We start from the raw sequence: 13,399 nt of genomic DNA, 5'->3' as shown, positions 1-13,399 counted from the left end.
TCTGGTAGAGGCGCCCAGCCCGGAGGGGAAACCAGGGCCTTGCGGGGCCAAGCTGAGGCTTGCTACATAATGTTAGGTACCTAAGGTACCTGGTAGCTGGCACCAGACGCCTGGTATGCGCATGGTAGATGTTATCAGTGGGTGCTAGCGCTCACGGCTCACGGCTCACGGCTCATGGCTCCCTGCTCCCTGCTCGTGCCTGCTCCCTGCTGCTGCTGCTGCTGCCGCTGCCGCTGCCAGGCGCTGCTCCTACCAGACTGTACCATCGGAGTGGCTCCGCAGTTGGCACTGGCAACCCAAAGGGCCCAGCCCCAGCCGGCTTCATCAGCCAGCCAGGCAACTTGTGGAGCGCATTGATGTTATCTTTGTTGGTGGGGACGACGCGGGCCCTCCGTCGACGCCGCAATCTCCACCAGACATTTTGCAGCCGCCCCCCGGAGCCAAAGGAAAAAGAAAGATGAACATGGTTCCAGTCACCACCAAACGAGGCAGGGCGACCAGCCCAATCCATGTTTTAGCTCCGATCTTGCCTGTCCAAAAGAGACCAGGCACACACACAAGTCGGGCTTTCCGAGCTACAGGTAGGTAGGTAGGGTAGTGCGAAAACCCGATGCTTGCTTCATGTTTTGCTTTCGCTTCAAACAAAACTTCAATGGCCACCAGGCGCCAGGTAAGGCGCCAGGTACCAGGTGCTCTGTACCCACCAGGGAGTTGACCATTCCGAGACAGGTCAACGTGCTGGTATCTCCCTGGAGCGAGCGGCCCTAGGCTTCCGCGTTCCCAGGCCGTGCCGCCAGCACCAGGCCTCTCTTCTGAGGAGTTGTTGACCGTGCCCTTGTCTGCCAAGACGACTCGGCCCTGTGTTGTTGCGCCAAGCAAGCGCCAGATGCCTGCTAAACATCAAGCACATGCAAATCCGTGGTGGCACAAAAGGGAAAAGGGAAGAGAGCAGGGCCGGAATTTTCTTCTTCTTTTTTTTTTTTTCCCTTTATGCATCGTAAGCGACTACCGGGCCCGTGCGTGCGTGCGTGCGTGCGTGCGTGCGTGGTCGCGGATTTGGTCTGGTTGTCGTCGTATTGCATGCAGCCGTGACCAGCAAAGCATTGGTTTCGGTATCTTGTTGAGGGCGCTCGATTTTGAATCTGCCCCAACGAGGAGGGGAGGGAAGGAGGGGAGGGAGGGAGGGAAGGAGGGAGCGGATGACGACATGGACACGCGAATGAGCCAAGAGACCTTTGGAGCAGCAATCGTGCCACCAAGTGACCAACGCTCCGGAGTTTGGATTGGCCAACGATGGGGGAAGAAAACCCAAAAAGCTTACGCCGGCTTGGCTGACCAGATATAGGCTGTCTGTCCGTCGGCTTTGCTTCGTTTACCATTGACGACCTACCACTCCGTACCCCCCCCCCTCCCATCCGCAAGATCGGGTGTTTTTTTCTTTTTTTTTTTTTTTAAGCGACGGAGAAGCGAGAGCTGGCCAAGGGACGGGACCATGCTGGCACTGGCAGCCGGACAACTTGTTCGACTTTCCACTTGGTCGTAGCCAAAAGGCAGGGCCACCCACGCGAGAATCCGAGCGAGTTGAAATGCATACAAGACCAGGCAAGACCAGACCAGGCAAGATCAGACGCTGACGGCAGGGGCAGGCCAAGATATGTTGCCGCGACGTTGACCTGCATCCATTTACAGCTAGAGCTTGGCACCGCGAGCCCGATTCCATCGATGCCTCCAGTCGGCTCGTGGGCATTGCCACTTGGGTCGTGTTCGCCGTTTGGTTCCGACTTTTTCCAGCAGGATAGACGGGTGGTGTCTGTGGAGCATTTCTCGACGGGCCGCCTTTATGGCGGAGGGATGGAATCGTGCCCATATCTTCCCTCCCTCGAGCCCGTCCTGCCCGGGGTCAGCCGAACGACTTGAGGACTATACAGTTGGGTCGGGTTAGATATGGGCATGTCGAGTTAAGCAAAGCACCCGCCCCCTTGTGGCAGAAGCGACCAGAGATGGCCGATACCGGCAGCCTCTGATGCTTTTTTGTCATATAGATACTCCGTACCATACCAGGTGTTGCGCTAAAGCGTGACGTGACGCCACACAAAGAGCAGCGTGATTGGGCTTCATATACTGCGATACAAGGTGCTCGCGACGCAAGACCATATAACATCATAATACCGCAGCAATTGACGCTTTACTTCCATGTGGCTACATGTAGCAATAACACTTGTTTGAACAGTGCGGCTCAGGAGCCCAGAGCCTAAAGAGCGTCAATACGGAGTACCATCTACGGAGTACTATATCTCAACTCGTACTGTGGGTAGGATCGGTCTAATTGGACCAGGCACTTGCCAACTTTGACCCGTCTCATATCAGGCACTACCTACGGGTAGGCAGGCACCTACAGATAGGCAGGTACCTATCTAGGTGCCTAGGTGCATACGCAGTGGTCAAGTTGCATCCTACCGCCAACCACCGCCTCCACCCCACCACTTCCATCCACCACCACACAAATCACAAACTCCGCTACGAGACCCCTGTCCAAAAGCCTGCGGCTGGTGCCCACAAAAAGTTTTCCCATCGTGACTTCGATTTGCGGTGTGAGTTGCTTCTCAAATTTTCTCTGCCTTGTGCGCTTTTGCTCTAGCTATTCGCTTGGCGGTTGTCACAACCCAACTTGGCTCCTTCCTTACTTGCTTTGCCATCTCTTCCTTCCTGTTGCCAGTCATCCCCCCCAAAGAAGCACTGCACATACATGCAAGGCAACGGTGGCCCGCCTTCCTGGCTTTTCTCCAACAACACCGCCAGGACCGCAACAGATCCCCCCGGAACCGGCTCAGCTTTTTCTTCCAACGCCGCTTCGAAAGCTCCGGTGAACATGGCTAAAAAGACGTCCAAACCTGCTTCTTCCTCCACGGCAGGAGCCAAGACTACGCCGCCTCCAGGTCAGCTTCTCAGCTTGGTCGGAAGTTTCTTGACCCAACACTCCCTCACCAGGGCCCACAGCGCGTTTCAGAAAGAGATCAAGAAGAATGGGTGGACGGCCTCTAGCGACGACGGTCATCAGTCCCTCGTGACCATTTTCCAATCGTGGGAGAGAGCTCAGAATAGCAAGCCCGAATCCGAGGACGGCACGGATGACGATTCGAGCGACGACTCGAGCTCCAGCTCCAGCTCCAGCGACAGCAGCGGCAGCGACAGCAGTGATGATGAAAGTGAGAGTGATGGCGAGAGCGAGGCCGCCAAAAAACCCAGAGTGGTCAGAAAGGCATTGAATCGGGCAGCCGCGCCTGCCAAAGCACTCACAAGCAAGGCCAAATCCCTGAAGCGCAAGGTGCCTGTCGATTCAAGCGCTTCCGACTCGTGTGACTCCAGCTCCGACTCCGATTCGAATTCGGATACGAGCTCTGACTCCGATGCCGAGCCAAAGACTAAAAAACAAAGGACCCTGAAGCCAGTTGCCAAGTCTGATGCCGAAAGCTCCGATTCTGACAATGACACTGAAGACAACGGCAAGATGGACCTGGACAGTGATTCCTCGACTTCCTCTTCTGGAAGCGACACTTCCTCCAGTTCTGGGTCTGACTCGGGCAGCGACGGCGAGGCTGAAGCTAGAGCTGCTGCCAAGGTTGCTCTGCCTGAATCTGATGATTCGACTTCCAACTCTTCCGACTCCGGCTCCGACTCCGACTCCGGCTCCGACTCCGACTCCGACTCCGACTCCGAGTTGGGCAAAACCAAGCACAAAAAAGCCAAGGTGGCCGACTCCAAAGCCTCGTCGGACACCTCCGTAACTCTCGATGCGCAGTCGCCGGTGCCCCAACCCAAGAGCAAGGAGCCGCCACTGCCCCCGGATCCTGTTCTCAAGGACCGCAAGAAGCAGAACGAGCCCTTTTCTCGTATTCCCAAGAACATTAAAGTCGATCCTCGGTTTGCTTCCAACGATTACGTCTCTGTGAAATACTCGCAGCGAGCACACGAGGATTTGATTGTCACCAAAGGCAAAGGTTTTACCAAAGAGAAGAACAAGAAGAAGAAGGGCGGGTTCCGCGGGGGGGCCATTGACATTTCCCACTCCGGCAGCATCTATTTCGATGACTAGGTTTTTTTTTATTCCGCATTTCAATTGCACATGTACCGGTATCGCGCCCGCTCGCGGAGTCAGCCACTGACGTTGGGAGCTGCGCAAAGATAAAAAAAAAAAGGCGTTCTTTTATATATCATGATTCCATTGTTTTAGATGTGGTCGCGGAAGAGAGGCGTTTTGGAAGCCATCATTCTAAACTCGGCAGGCCTTTAATATGGGGCGCCGAGAGTTGTGCTCAGTTTAGACGAGGCTAGACTTTTTCTTTTTTTAATCTGCTTCTTTTTTTTTTTTTTGTTCTTTTTATTTTTTTAAAGGGAGGGAGGTTGCGTCTTTGTGGCTTGTATTTAGCCATTAGTTTTTCGACGATCAAATGAAAACGTCAACACGGAGCAGATTCATGCACATTTGCCAGCAGCACAGCCGCCTGACGTGGACAGCAAGTCAGTGTCCCTTGTCGCTGCGGAGACTACAGACTACAGTGCATCGTTGGCTAGCTGCTTGGTGTTTATATACTATGATATCTTGATGGTACCACAAAGGGGGAAGAGGACATCGAGACCGAGGTAAATACGGCATGTGTGTATATATATAATATGTATGTGTGTGTGTGTGTGTGTGTGTACAACCTCTCTCCGTGGGAAACGCCAGGGTTTGCTCAAGGTAACGGGAACGGGAACGGGAACGGGAACGGGAACCCGCACCTTTCATCTCCCATTCTTTCCCTTTCTTTTGCCTTCTCTCGTCTTCTTTCCCCGCAGGACTCGTTCATGTTTTCGCTCCCACCCCCCATCCCCATCCCCGTTACTGCCTGGTTTCGGGCGGCGGCCGCACCTCCGTAGCTGGAGCATGCTGGGCGGCGCGGTCCAGCGTCCCCCGGCCGCCGAGGTCCTCCTTGAGAATGCTGTTCTTCCTCTGCACCGCCGGCCAGTCCCGGCGACCGCTCACGGCAGCTTCGCCGGCCTCGCGGAGCCACTTCCTCCACTGGTCGGTGCTTGGGGCGGCGCCGCTCCGCTCCACCCACCCCGTCAGCTTGGTCTCGCGGATGGCGTACCACAGCGTGCGGGTGAAGCAAGGGTGGCCCTCGCGCTGGTCGTGGTGGCGCGTGACGCAGTGGGCCGAGGCGGCGTCGTCGGGCGTCACGTCCCGCCAGCGGTAGCGCGAGAGATCCCAGAAGCAGGAGCGGGGCATCATGCCCAGGCCCCAGTAGAGGCCGTTGAGGACAATGTACGAGGAGCCGATGAGGACCTTGAGCTCCCAGGTGCAGTTGCCGAGGAGGACGACGCTGATCATGAGCGTCATGGTGCCCAGGGCCATGAGCGCGCGGTAGGCGTTGCCGCCGACGCGGTACTCGCACTCCTCGGTGCCCGAGTACAGCTCGCGGGCGACCTCCTCGGAGCAGCGGACGAGGACGAAGGCGCCCTCGCGGGTGCGGATCAGGACGTCGCCGCGGGGGACCTCGTTGGTGTGCTTGCGCTTCATGAGGAGCGGGCGCCAGGAGGAGGCGTAGCCCGCGATGGTGGAGGCGAGAGACACGAGGGTGACGGCCAGGACGGCGGTGCCGTCTCGGTTGATGGCGGCGGCGACGATGATGCCGATGCTCAGCAGGCAGGAGAAGACGGACAGGACGTGGACGGGGGAAAGGAGCTTGGCCGGCACGGCGGGACGGCTGCCGCCGACGGCCACGGTCGGGCTGGCGAAGAGGTCCTGTGCGCACCGCCGCCGGGATGTGGAAGCGCGGCGCGGCGCGGAGCAGCCCGACGGCGACGGGGTGGAGGCTGGGGAAGCTTGGGAGGCTTCATCAGGCATGCCGGCCAGCAGCGCCTCATCGGTCGTTTGCACGGTCCGCACGGTCCGTTGGCGGCGGGGACTTGTTTCCGTGGACTGCCGGACGTCTCCTTTGCCGGCGCCGGGCTCCGTCGTAGCTGGGGCGGACTCCTCGTCAAGGAGATGGTGTTGGTGCGCCGGCCCAACGGACTCTGCAGCTGCATGCTTCTCCTGCTCCTCCTCGTCGGAGTCGCGCTCGTTGCCGACGCAGGCGCGGTTCCCTGGCCCCCGTCTTTGAACAAGCCTCGCGAGGCTGGTGAAAAAAGCATTCGGCCCGCCTGCCGACTTGCAGGGCGCGCGTTGGGCATCGACGCTGTCGGCATGCTCAATGTCCAGCACTTTGAAGCTAAAAGGGGGCAGGTTGTCCAGCGGGGTGATGATGTTGGCAAAGAAGCCCACGGAATCCAAGGTGGTGCCGCTGTAGACGCCCGTCATGCGCGCGTGGGTTTCTGGCATGCGTGTCGGCCGCGAAGGCTTCAGCAGGACCTGGGGCGCAGGCAGGATCCTGGGCAGCATGCCGGGGAGGGAGGCAGTGATGGCCTGGGCGTGCTCGGCTATGGAGGACTCGCCGATGACGACGAGCAGGTTGACAACATCGAGGGACCAGCTGGTCTTGACGTTGGGGAACCAGTTCCAGTCGGGGTCGTCGGGACTCGACATGTTGGCCCGGGGGGGGAGGGCAGAGCCGCGGAGAAGAAGGGCGTGCAGATGGATGTTTCGAAACGTTTGCTTGTACTCCGTATGTCGGCTGAGCTGAGATGCTGGTTAGTTGCAAAGCACGTTGCTGGTGCTTTGCATCACCAAGCGGCGGTTTCCATGCGCCGCGTCTGCGACGACGGATAACGACGACGACGACGACGACGACGACGACGACACCGGCAGGAGAGATCAAGCCGACATGGCAGGCTTCCAAGGCGGAGGCCAAGGACGGGGTTAAATGCCCGACGAGGCCGGTGTGTTGTTGGTGGTGTTTGTTGGGGGATTGAGGAGGAGAAGGAGGAGGAGGAGAAGGAGGAGGAGGAGGAGGAGGAGGAGGAGGAGGAGGAGGAGGAGGAGGAGGAGGTGGTGGCGGTGGCGGTGGCGGTGGTGACAGCTGGCCAAGGCAGAGGTCGCCAGGTGCAAACGGAGCACTTCGTGCATTGTACGGAGTATGACTGGTTGGTGCCTGGCTGGTTGTGGCGGAGCCCAGAGGGTCGGGCCGCCCTGCTGAAGCCACACGCGCCGCTTGCCGCTTGCCGCTTGCCGCAATATTGACATGTCGACAGGTACATTGATACCTGCAAGTTGCTGCAGCCGTCCTCGAATTGCTGCCGAAAGAAGTCGGCTCCTTGCTTGGCCCTTCTGTTTCTTTTTTTCCTCCTTTCCCCCCTTTCTTGTCCGTCTCCTTCTTTGGAGGCCGCACGCAATTCCCCCGCGGCCCTCTTCAGGCCATTCGTTCATTCGCAGTGCGGCCTCCGAGGTGAAGCGCGTCTCAGCCACCCTTTCGGCGCGTGCCGCGCCAGACCAGCGCCAGCGCCAGCGGCACCGCGGCCCACCCGCCGTTGCGCTGCGCCTCTCGCCCTAGTGTCATGCGCAGCGCTCCAAGAACCGGAGTCGACGCCGCACGTCCCACGGCGTCAGCCAATTCAATCGTGTGCCATTCGCTGGCTGCCTTGGCAACGCTTGCGGCGAATGGGATCGGCGGAGATCGGCGGGATGCGGATGCCTCGTCGTGTGCCTTAGCTTTCAACCCAACAGGCTGACCAGCCTGAGCCAGCTGGACATAGCACGCCCGCGCTTGCGACGCCTCTTTGCCTGTCCTCTTTGCCTGTCCTCGAGCTTTTGGGCCTGCTCTTGGGCTCAACAAAGAAATCGTGCATCATGTTTCATTCCTCATCGTGTTGCTTGCGTTGCTGTCATGTTGGTCCTCACGTCCCGGCTGTCGTCCCGGCTGTCGTCCCGGCTGTCGCCCCGGCTGTCGCCCCGGCTGTCGTCCTCGACCGTCAAATCACATGCCGTATTTCTCAATCACCCACGCCAAGAACCCCTCCCAGAGAAGCTCCCATTCTCCCAACAGCTTCTCCCTCTCGGCTTGGTCAAGACAGCCATGTTGGATGCTCCACAAAGCCAGCTGCTTCCAGGCAAAGAGGCCGAGGTCGTCCCTGCCAATCATTACTTGATAGAAATCATGCGATAACGTAGACCTGCCGCGCACACCCAGCGTTAGCCTCGACTTCTGCCCATCCCGTCAATGCGGGACAATCTTTTTTTTTTTTTTCTTTTTAAATCCTTGGTCTCACCGGAACAAGGCTCCGTTGTCGGAATTGACCGTGCAGTGCACGTTGTTGGCCAGCAAGGGGTACATGGAATGTCCTGCGGCTCGTGAAGCCAGTCCGAGCACTTCGTTCGAGATGGGACAAAGCTCCAGGCAGACGCCTCTGGCCTTCATCTCCTGCATAACGCACGGGTGCTTGGTGAGTGCGTAACCGTGGCCGATTCGTTTTGCGCCCAAGAGTAGCGCGTCGACCAGGTTCCCATCCACATCCGTCCCCATGTCCAAGGTCTCGCCGCAGTGAAACAAAAAGGGAATGTCCACGCCCTCGGCGGCGCATTTCTTCTTGAACTCGAGAAACTCGGGCACAAAGTCTTTGAGCGGCCTGCCTTTGCTCTCTTGCCCTGCCAGGTCATATCCTGGAGACGAAGGGGGCCCCGAGTGGGGGATAGGGGGGGAGGGGTTAGTCTACGCTCGCCAACGCACCCCGAGGGGAACAAGGGGGCATCAAGGTTTTGGCGACGCAAAAGTTGCCCAATGTCATACCTGCGATCCATTGCGGCCACTCCTTTTTGAACTGCATGCATTCCTCGAGAGACTGCCCAACGTCCTCCGTACTCAGCGACCGCGGTGTGGTATAGATGATTTTCAAGCCGCCAAAGTAGCGCCCCTCGGAAGCCATGTCTTGCTGGAACTTGGCCACTTCCTGGATAATCATGGTCACGATTCCACGATTGTCGATACGACTTGTTCCGTCATCCGTGAACAACTGGTTGCTCTTCATGAAATTGGGGCGGATTTCGGCATATTGGATGTTGTCTCTCATAAAGTCTTGGAGGCAGCGTCGTGTATACGTTCGATAGGCTGTTTCGTAGTTGAAGAGACCCTTCATCATTCTTGTTCGCCCATTGAACTTTTCCCAGGCCCTATCTCGACCAGTTATTTTGGATCATTTTGGCTGTATATAGAATGAGCCGCACCAGAGGCAACAGAGGGGTTGAGAGCAAAGCAAGAACTAGAAGAAGAACAAGAAGAACAAGAAGAACAAGAAGAACAAGAAGAACAAGAAGAACAAGAAGAACAAGAAGAACAAGAAGAACAAGAAGAACAAGAAGAACAAGAAGAACAAGAAGAACAAGAAGAACAAGAAGAACAAGAAGAACAAGAAGACCAAGAAGAACAAGAAGAACAAGAAGAACAAGAAGAACAAGAAGAACAAGAAGAACAAGAAGAACAAGAAGAACAAGAAGAACAAGAAGAACAAGAACAAGAACAACAAGAACAACAAGAACAAGAACAAGAACAAGAACAAGAAGGCCAAGAACAACATCACCTACCCGTCTGCCGTTTGCAGCAAACCGTGGGCCTCCTCCTCGTGAAAGCAGAGTTTATCCAATAGCCATGCCTCGGCACCCAGGTGGTGACGCTCGCTTGGAAACTGCCGCAAGAAGTCGTCGAATCTCATGGTTTGACGAGGTTTGTAATCCCGGGAAAATAGATTTCCCGGCTTCTCCCGGTCTGGGCTGGTGATGGAGAATTGCAGTTCGCAGCTATCGAAACTGGCAAAGTCGTTGTCCGGAACCAGGGCAACGTCACTGGTGATGAACATTCGGTCCATGCCCTTGGCAATGTCCAGGAGTACGGAAGGCGGCAGGCAGGCGTTGTAGTGGATGTGGAGGTGGGCGCCCTTGGGCAAATGAGACGCAATGTCAAAGAGAGCCGTCTGGTCAATCAGCTCCCTGTTTGAGAGGAAATGATCGCCCGCAAACCTCTTGTGCTGCTGGCCAGCGAAGCCTCGGCGAGGGCTGGCCGCGTTGTAGATGGTTTGCTCGTCTTGCTTGCGGAGTCTGCGGATGACGTCGTCAACCTTTTGCTCCAGAGGGGTGGCTCTGTCGCGGCATCTGGAATCAAAGTCGAGCTTCTTTTCCTGACGCACAAGCTGGCATCTGGCTGCCAAGTATTCCGCCGCGTCGAGGGGGGTCGTCCAGCTGTGCGGTTGTCGGGGTTGCAGCCCCCGATCTACCAAGTCTTCCCTGTTCTGGGCGTCCGCCACAAGCCTTGCCGCAAGTTGGTCGAGCCTGCTGTCCTCGCTCAGCTGGTCGTGCAGCTTCATCATGGGTGGTGGTCCCGGGCCGGTATAGATGAGTTGCGTTCGCCTCGGTCGTCCGTGGGATAATGGCGGCACTGCGCTTCAGCGGACGATTGAGCACCGGGTTGCTGACCCCGTGCAAAAGAAGGCGAGACCGGGTCGTAGGCAGCGTGGGTCATGAGCACGCCGCAGATGGCAGCGGGCAAGTGGACGGCTGGCTGATATTCCTCGACGCGTCAATGTGTCGGAGGACGAATGCCCGCAGTGCAGCTGGCCGTTTTGGACTGTTGTTGAGTGTTTGCGCGTCTCTCGGCATTGTTCAGTCTGGTTGTTCTGGAAGCGACGGCTGGGGGAGGGGGTGATATAGTTTGAACAGCCTCGGCAAGAGCTATCGTGAGCCTGTTGGTTGAGGGAGTTTGTTTTTGTTTGTTTTGCCTTGGAAAGCCCTCGTGGGGTTCATGGATCACTACATGTATGTGTTGTGTGGATCACGGTGGCGGGGTCAACTGAGGCTGCGTTTTGCAGGGGCCGACAGTTGAGAGCTGCGGGGTTGCGGGGTTGCGGATCCCAGGTCGTCAAGTCAGCACAGCCAATCAATAAAGTCAGCCTCGCCGGCTCCTGGGCAGACTTTCAGCGCATGCCGGTGGGGGCCCTGGGCAGTGAGCTCACTGACGGACGGACGGACCAGACTGCACCCAGCCCACCCAGCCTGTCTGTCAACTCAATGCTCAATGGCAACCGCGGCCGGCCGCCAAGAAAGAAGAGCCAGCTGGCTGGTCTGCGCCCCCCGTTGGCGCCTTAGGCACCAGATGAAGTCTACTACATGCATCATCAAATCTGGTTCTGGTCAATCAATCGAGTCAAGCCCACGGCCAGACATTCATCTGCCCAGCCCGAGCTGGAAGGGCAGTCAGTCTGGTCCCGCCGCCTCGACAATCTGCAGAGATGAAGCACCTCGTGCATCCGACAACACCGACAACAGCAGAAGATTCAAAAGTCCACCCGGTGCAGGTGCAGGCTACGAATGGCGTCAGGCAGCCGATGCCAACGTCCCTACCAAGATGAACCGCACCAGCAGCCCTCATTTCCGAGTCCCTCTTTTGCATGCTGTCGCTGCAACGTGCAACAACTTGCTGGAGTTGGACTAGACTAGCCATTGCTCAAGAACCCGACGAGGACGCAGGGTTTTATCGCAAAACGCCTACTCACTTGCGCCGTGACGGACTCGGCTACGCAGCCGTTTCGAAGCCGGGCTGCCTGTGCGGCACACAGTTCAAGCGCTTTGCCAAGTGTCTGGTGTTTTGCGTGTTTTTCCTCTTGTCGAAACGCCAGACCCGGGTCCACGCCCACGCACCGAGCTGGGACTTTGGCTTGCGGACAGACGTGCTCGGTGGCCTCAGACAAGACAAGTCAGACAAGCGGTTGTTGAGTATCCAGACAAGCCTAAAGGAAATCCGACGCACGAGTGAGTGAGTCCTTGCGTAGACTTGTATCTTCACCACTCCGTATCTATCAGGCTCGGGCTGGGGTTTCACGCCTGGTCCAAATGCAGCGTCGGATAGCGCACAACGAACGATGGGCGGCACCTATGACGACGACCTAGCTTCTATTGAACCTGACGAAAACGATAGGTCAGCAATTTGTCAGCCGAAATTGGCGCAATCAACCCCTATTCTCGACGCGAGTCAAGGGGCGCGGCAGTGACGAAGGACAAGGACCGCAAGGACCCCCGGCTGGTGCAAAGACGGACATGGTTCCACGGACAGGACATGTGTCAGTCCATCCACCAGACTCTACTCCGTACACTCGCGACTCGTCCAGCCAGACTACAGACTATCAGCCATCATCACGTCAAGAAGCGTCAAATTGGCAGTGGCCGTCTCATCCCATCACGACCCACGTGTCACATCCCGTCACCAACCTCCTCCGCTCTCCTCGGCGTAAGACCTGGCATGGACATGGGTTCAACCCGAAAATAGCTCCAGGCAACCGAGACGGGCAACCGAGACAACGCAAAAGAAGGAACAAGAAGCGGAAAAGGAAACGGAAACGAAACGAAACCAGGACGCACTAGCTAATAAGTCCCGGCAAGCACGGCACCCCTTGAATCTTCGGCCTGCAAACCCCCCTACCCCCTTCCCCCCCCCCGGTCCCCTGCTAGGCGCAACGCAATAGGAGCAAGACACCGGGGCTGAACGTTTAACGCCCCAACTTATCTATTATACTTTCTATTTCCCTTTTTTTTTTTTTTTTGCCCTTCCCTCCTGCCATCTACGATGCAGCGCGCGCCGCACAACTCACATCGCCAACCCCATCTCTCTGCTCGCTCCGCCGCGCCCTCCCCATCTCCTCCTACCGCCGTCATCATCATCCGCCATCGCCCACCGGCCGCACTCGGAACCTGCTGAAGCCGCCCAACGGGCTGTCATCGCTCCCCCCGAACCAAAGCAATGCTTCCCCTTGTCCCGCTCTACGGGCTCGTCCTCACCGCCCTCGTCGGGCTCGTCACGCCCCTGCCCCGCGAGGCCCTCGCCCACGACGGCAACGAAGGCCCCGGAAACCCTGGCCACTGGCCCAGATCTCCTCGCGATACTCCTCCAGACTCAGCCCCAGAGTGCCGGAGCGCCCGCGGCGTCAAGTTCACCCGCTACGACAGGCCCTTCGCACCCTCGAGGTCCGCCATGTACCGACCCTTCGACCCGCAGCATCTGTCGCCCCTCAAGCCCGCCCAGCATGGCATCGTCCAGGCCATCTCCAACAAGCCTGCTGCCGACCAGGCCAACGCCTACAGCAACGTCGCTGTTCTGTACGAGTCCTACTTGCACGTCAAAACAAGCGGCACGTACAAATTCGCCTTTCGTCGTCCCCGAACCGTGGCCTTGGCATGGCTGGGCGCCGACCACGCCCGAGAACAGACACTCCGCAACGCAGACATTGCTCATTTGAACGGTGGAGGTGACGCGGCCAAGGAAAAGGCGGAGAGAGCCCTCCTGGCCGGTACTTTCTACCCTGTCACGGTCTTATGGGGGAACAAGGGTCGCCATGGAAACCTGGAATTTGACGTCGAGGGTCCCGACGGTGAAATCTTGAGCGGTTCCAAGGACGGCAATGCCTACTTTGTAACCGAACCCTGCGGCCAGTAAAATGATGATGGGAG

At 57.7% G+C, this 13,399-nt stretch overlaps 5 protein-coding genes across 5 annotated transcripts; 3 read left to right on the top strand and 2 right to left on the bottom strand.

The window, feature by feature from the left end:
• Positions 1-2,869: 2,869 nt before the first annotated feature.
• Positions 2,870-4,093, top strand: UV8b_00683 (uncharacterized protein; the record flags this gene model as incomplete). The annotated part of the gene is made up of 1 exon (XM_043138181.1): positions 2,870-4,093. The coding sequence occupies one exon, from the start codon at positions 2,870-2,872 to the stop codon at positions 4,091-4,093; it is 1,224 nt and encodes a 407-aa protein (XP_042994115.1).
• Positions 4,094-4,879: 786 nt separating this feature from the next.
• UV8b_00682 (uncharacterized protein) lies at positions 4,880-6,562 on the bottom strand (the record flags this gene model as incomplete). Its single annotated transcript, XM_043138180.1, has 1 exon — positions 4,880-6,562. The coding sequence occupies one exon, from the start codon at positions 6,560-6,562 to the stop codon at positions 4,880-4,882; it is 1,683 nt and encodes a 560-aa protein (XP_042994114.1).
• Positions 6,563-7,889: 1,327 nt separating this feature from the next.
• On the bottom strand, positions 7,890-10,266 carry UV8b_00681 (uncharacterized protein; the record flags this gene model as incomplete). The annotated part of the gene is made up of 4 exons (XM_043138179.1): positions 7,890-8,085; positions 8,182-8,572; positions 8,700-9,079; positions 9,491-10,266. The coding sequence occupies 4 exons, from the start codon at positions 10,264-10,266 to the stop codon at positions 7,890-7,892; spliced, it is 1,743 nt and encodes a 580-aa protein (XP_042994113.1).
• A 785-nt stretch (positions 10,267-11,051) lies between these two features.
• Positions 11,052-11,390, top strand: UV8b_00680 (uncharacterized protein; the record flags this gene model as incomplete). The annotated part of the gene is made up of 1 exon (XM_043138178.1): positions 11,052-11,390. The coding sequence occupies one exon, from the start codon at positions 11,052-11,054 to the stop codon at positions 11,388-11,390; it is 339 nt and encodes a 112-aa protein (XP_042994112.1).
• A 1,302-nt stretch (positions 11,391-12,692) lies between these two features.
• Positions 12,693-13,385, top strand: UV8b_00679 (uncharacterized protein; the record flags this gene model as incomplete). The annotated part of the gene is made up of 1 exon (XM_043138177.1): positions 12,693-13,385. The coding sequence occupies one exon, from the start codon at positions 12,693-12,695 to the stop codon at positions 13,383-13,385; it is 693 nt and encodes a 230-aa protein (XP_042994111.1).
• Positions 13,386-13,399: the final 14 nt, after the last annotated feature.

This window comes from Ustilaginoidea virens, chromosome 1, assembly GCF_000687475.1.
Source record: "Ustilaginoidea virens chromosome 1, complete sequence".
Lineage (NCBI taxonomy): Eukaryota > Fungi > Ascomycota > Sordariomycetes > Hypocreales > Clavicipitaceae > Ustilaginoidea > Ustilaginoidea virens.
Note: the sequence above shows the minus strand (reverse complement) of the source record. Positions and strands in the feature narration are given on the sequence as shown.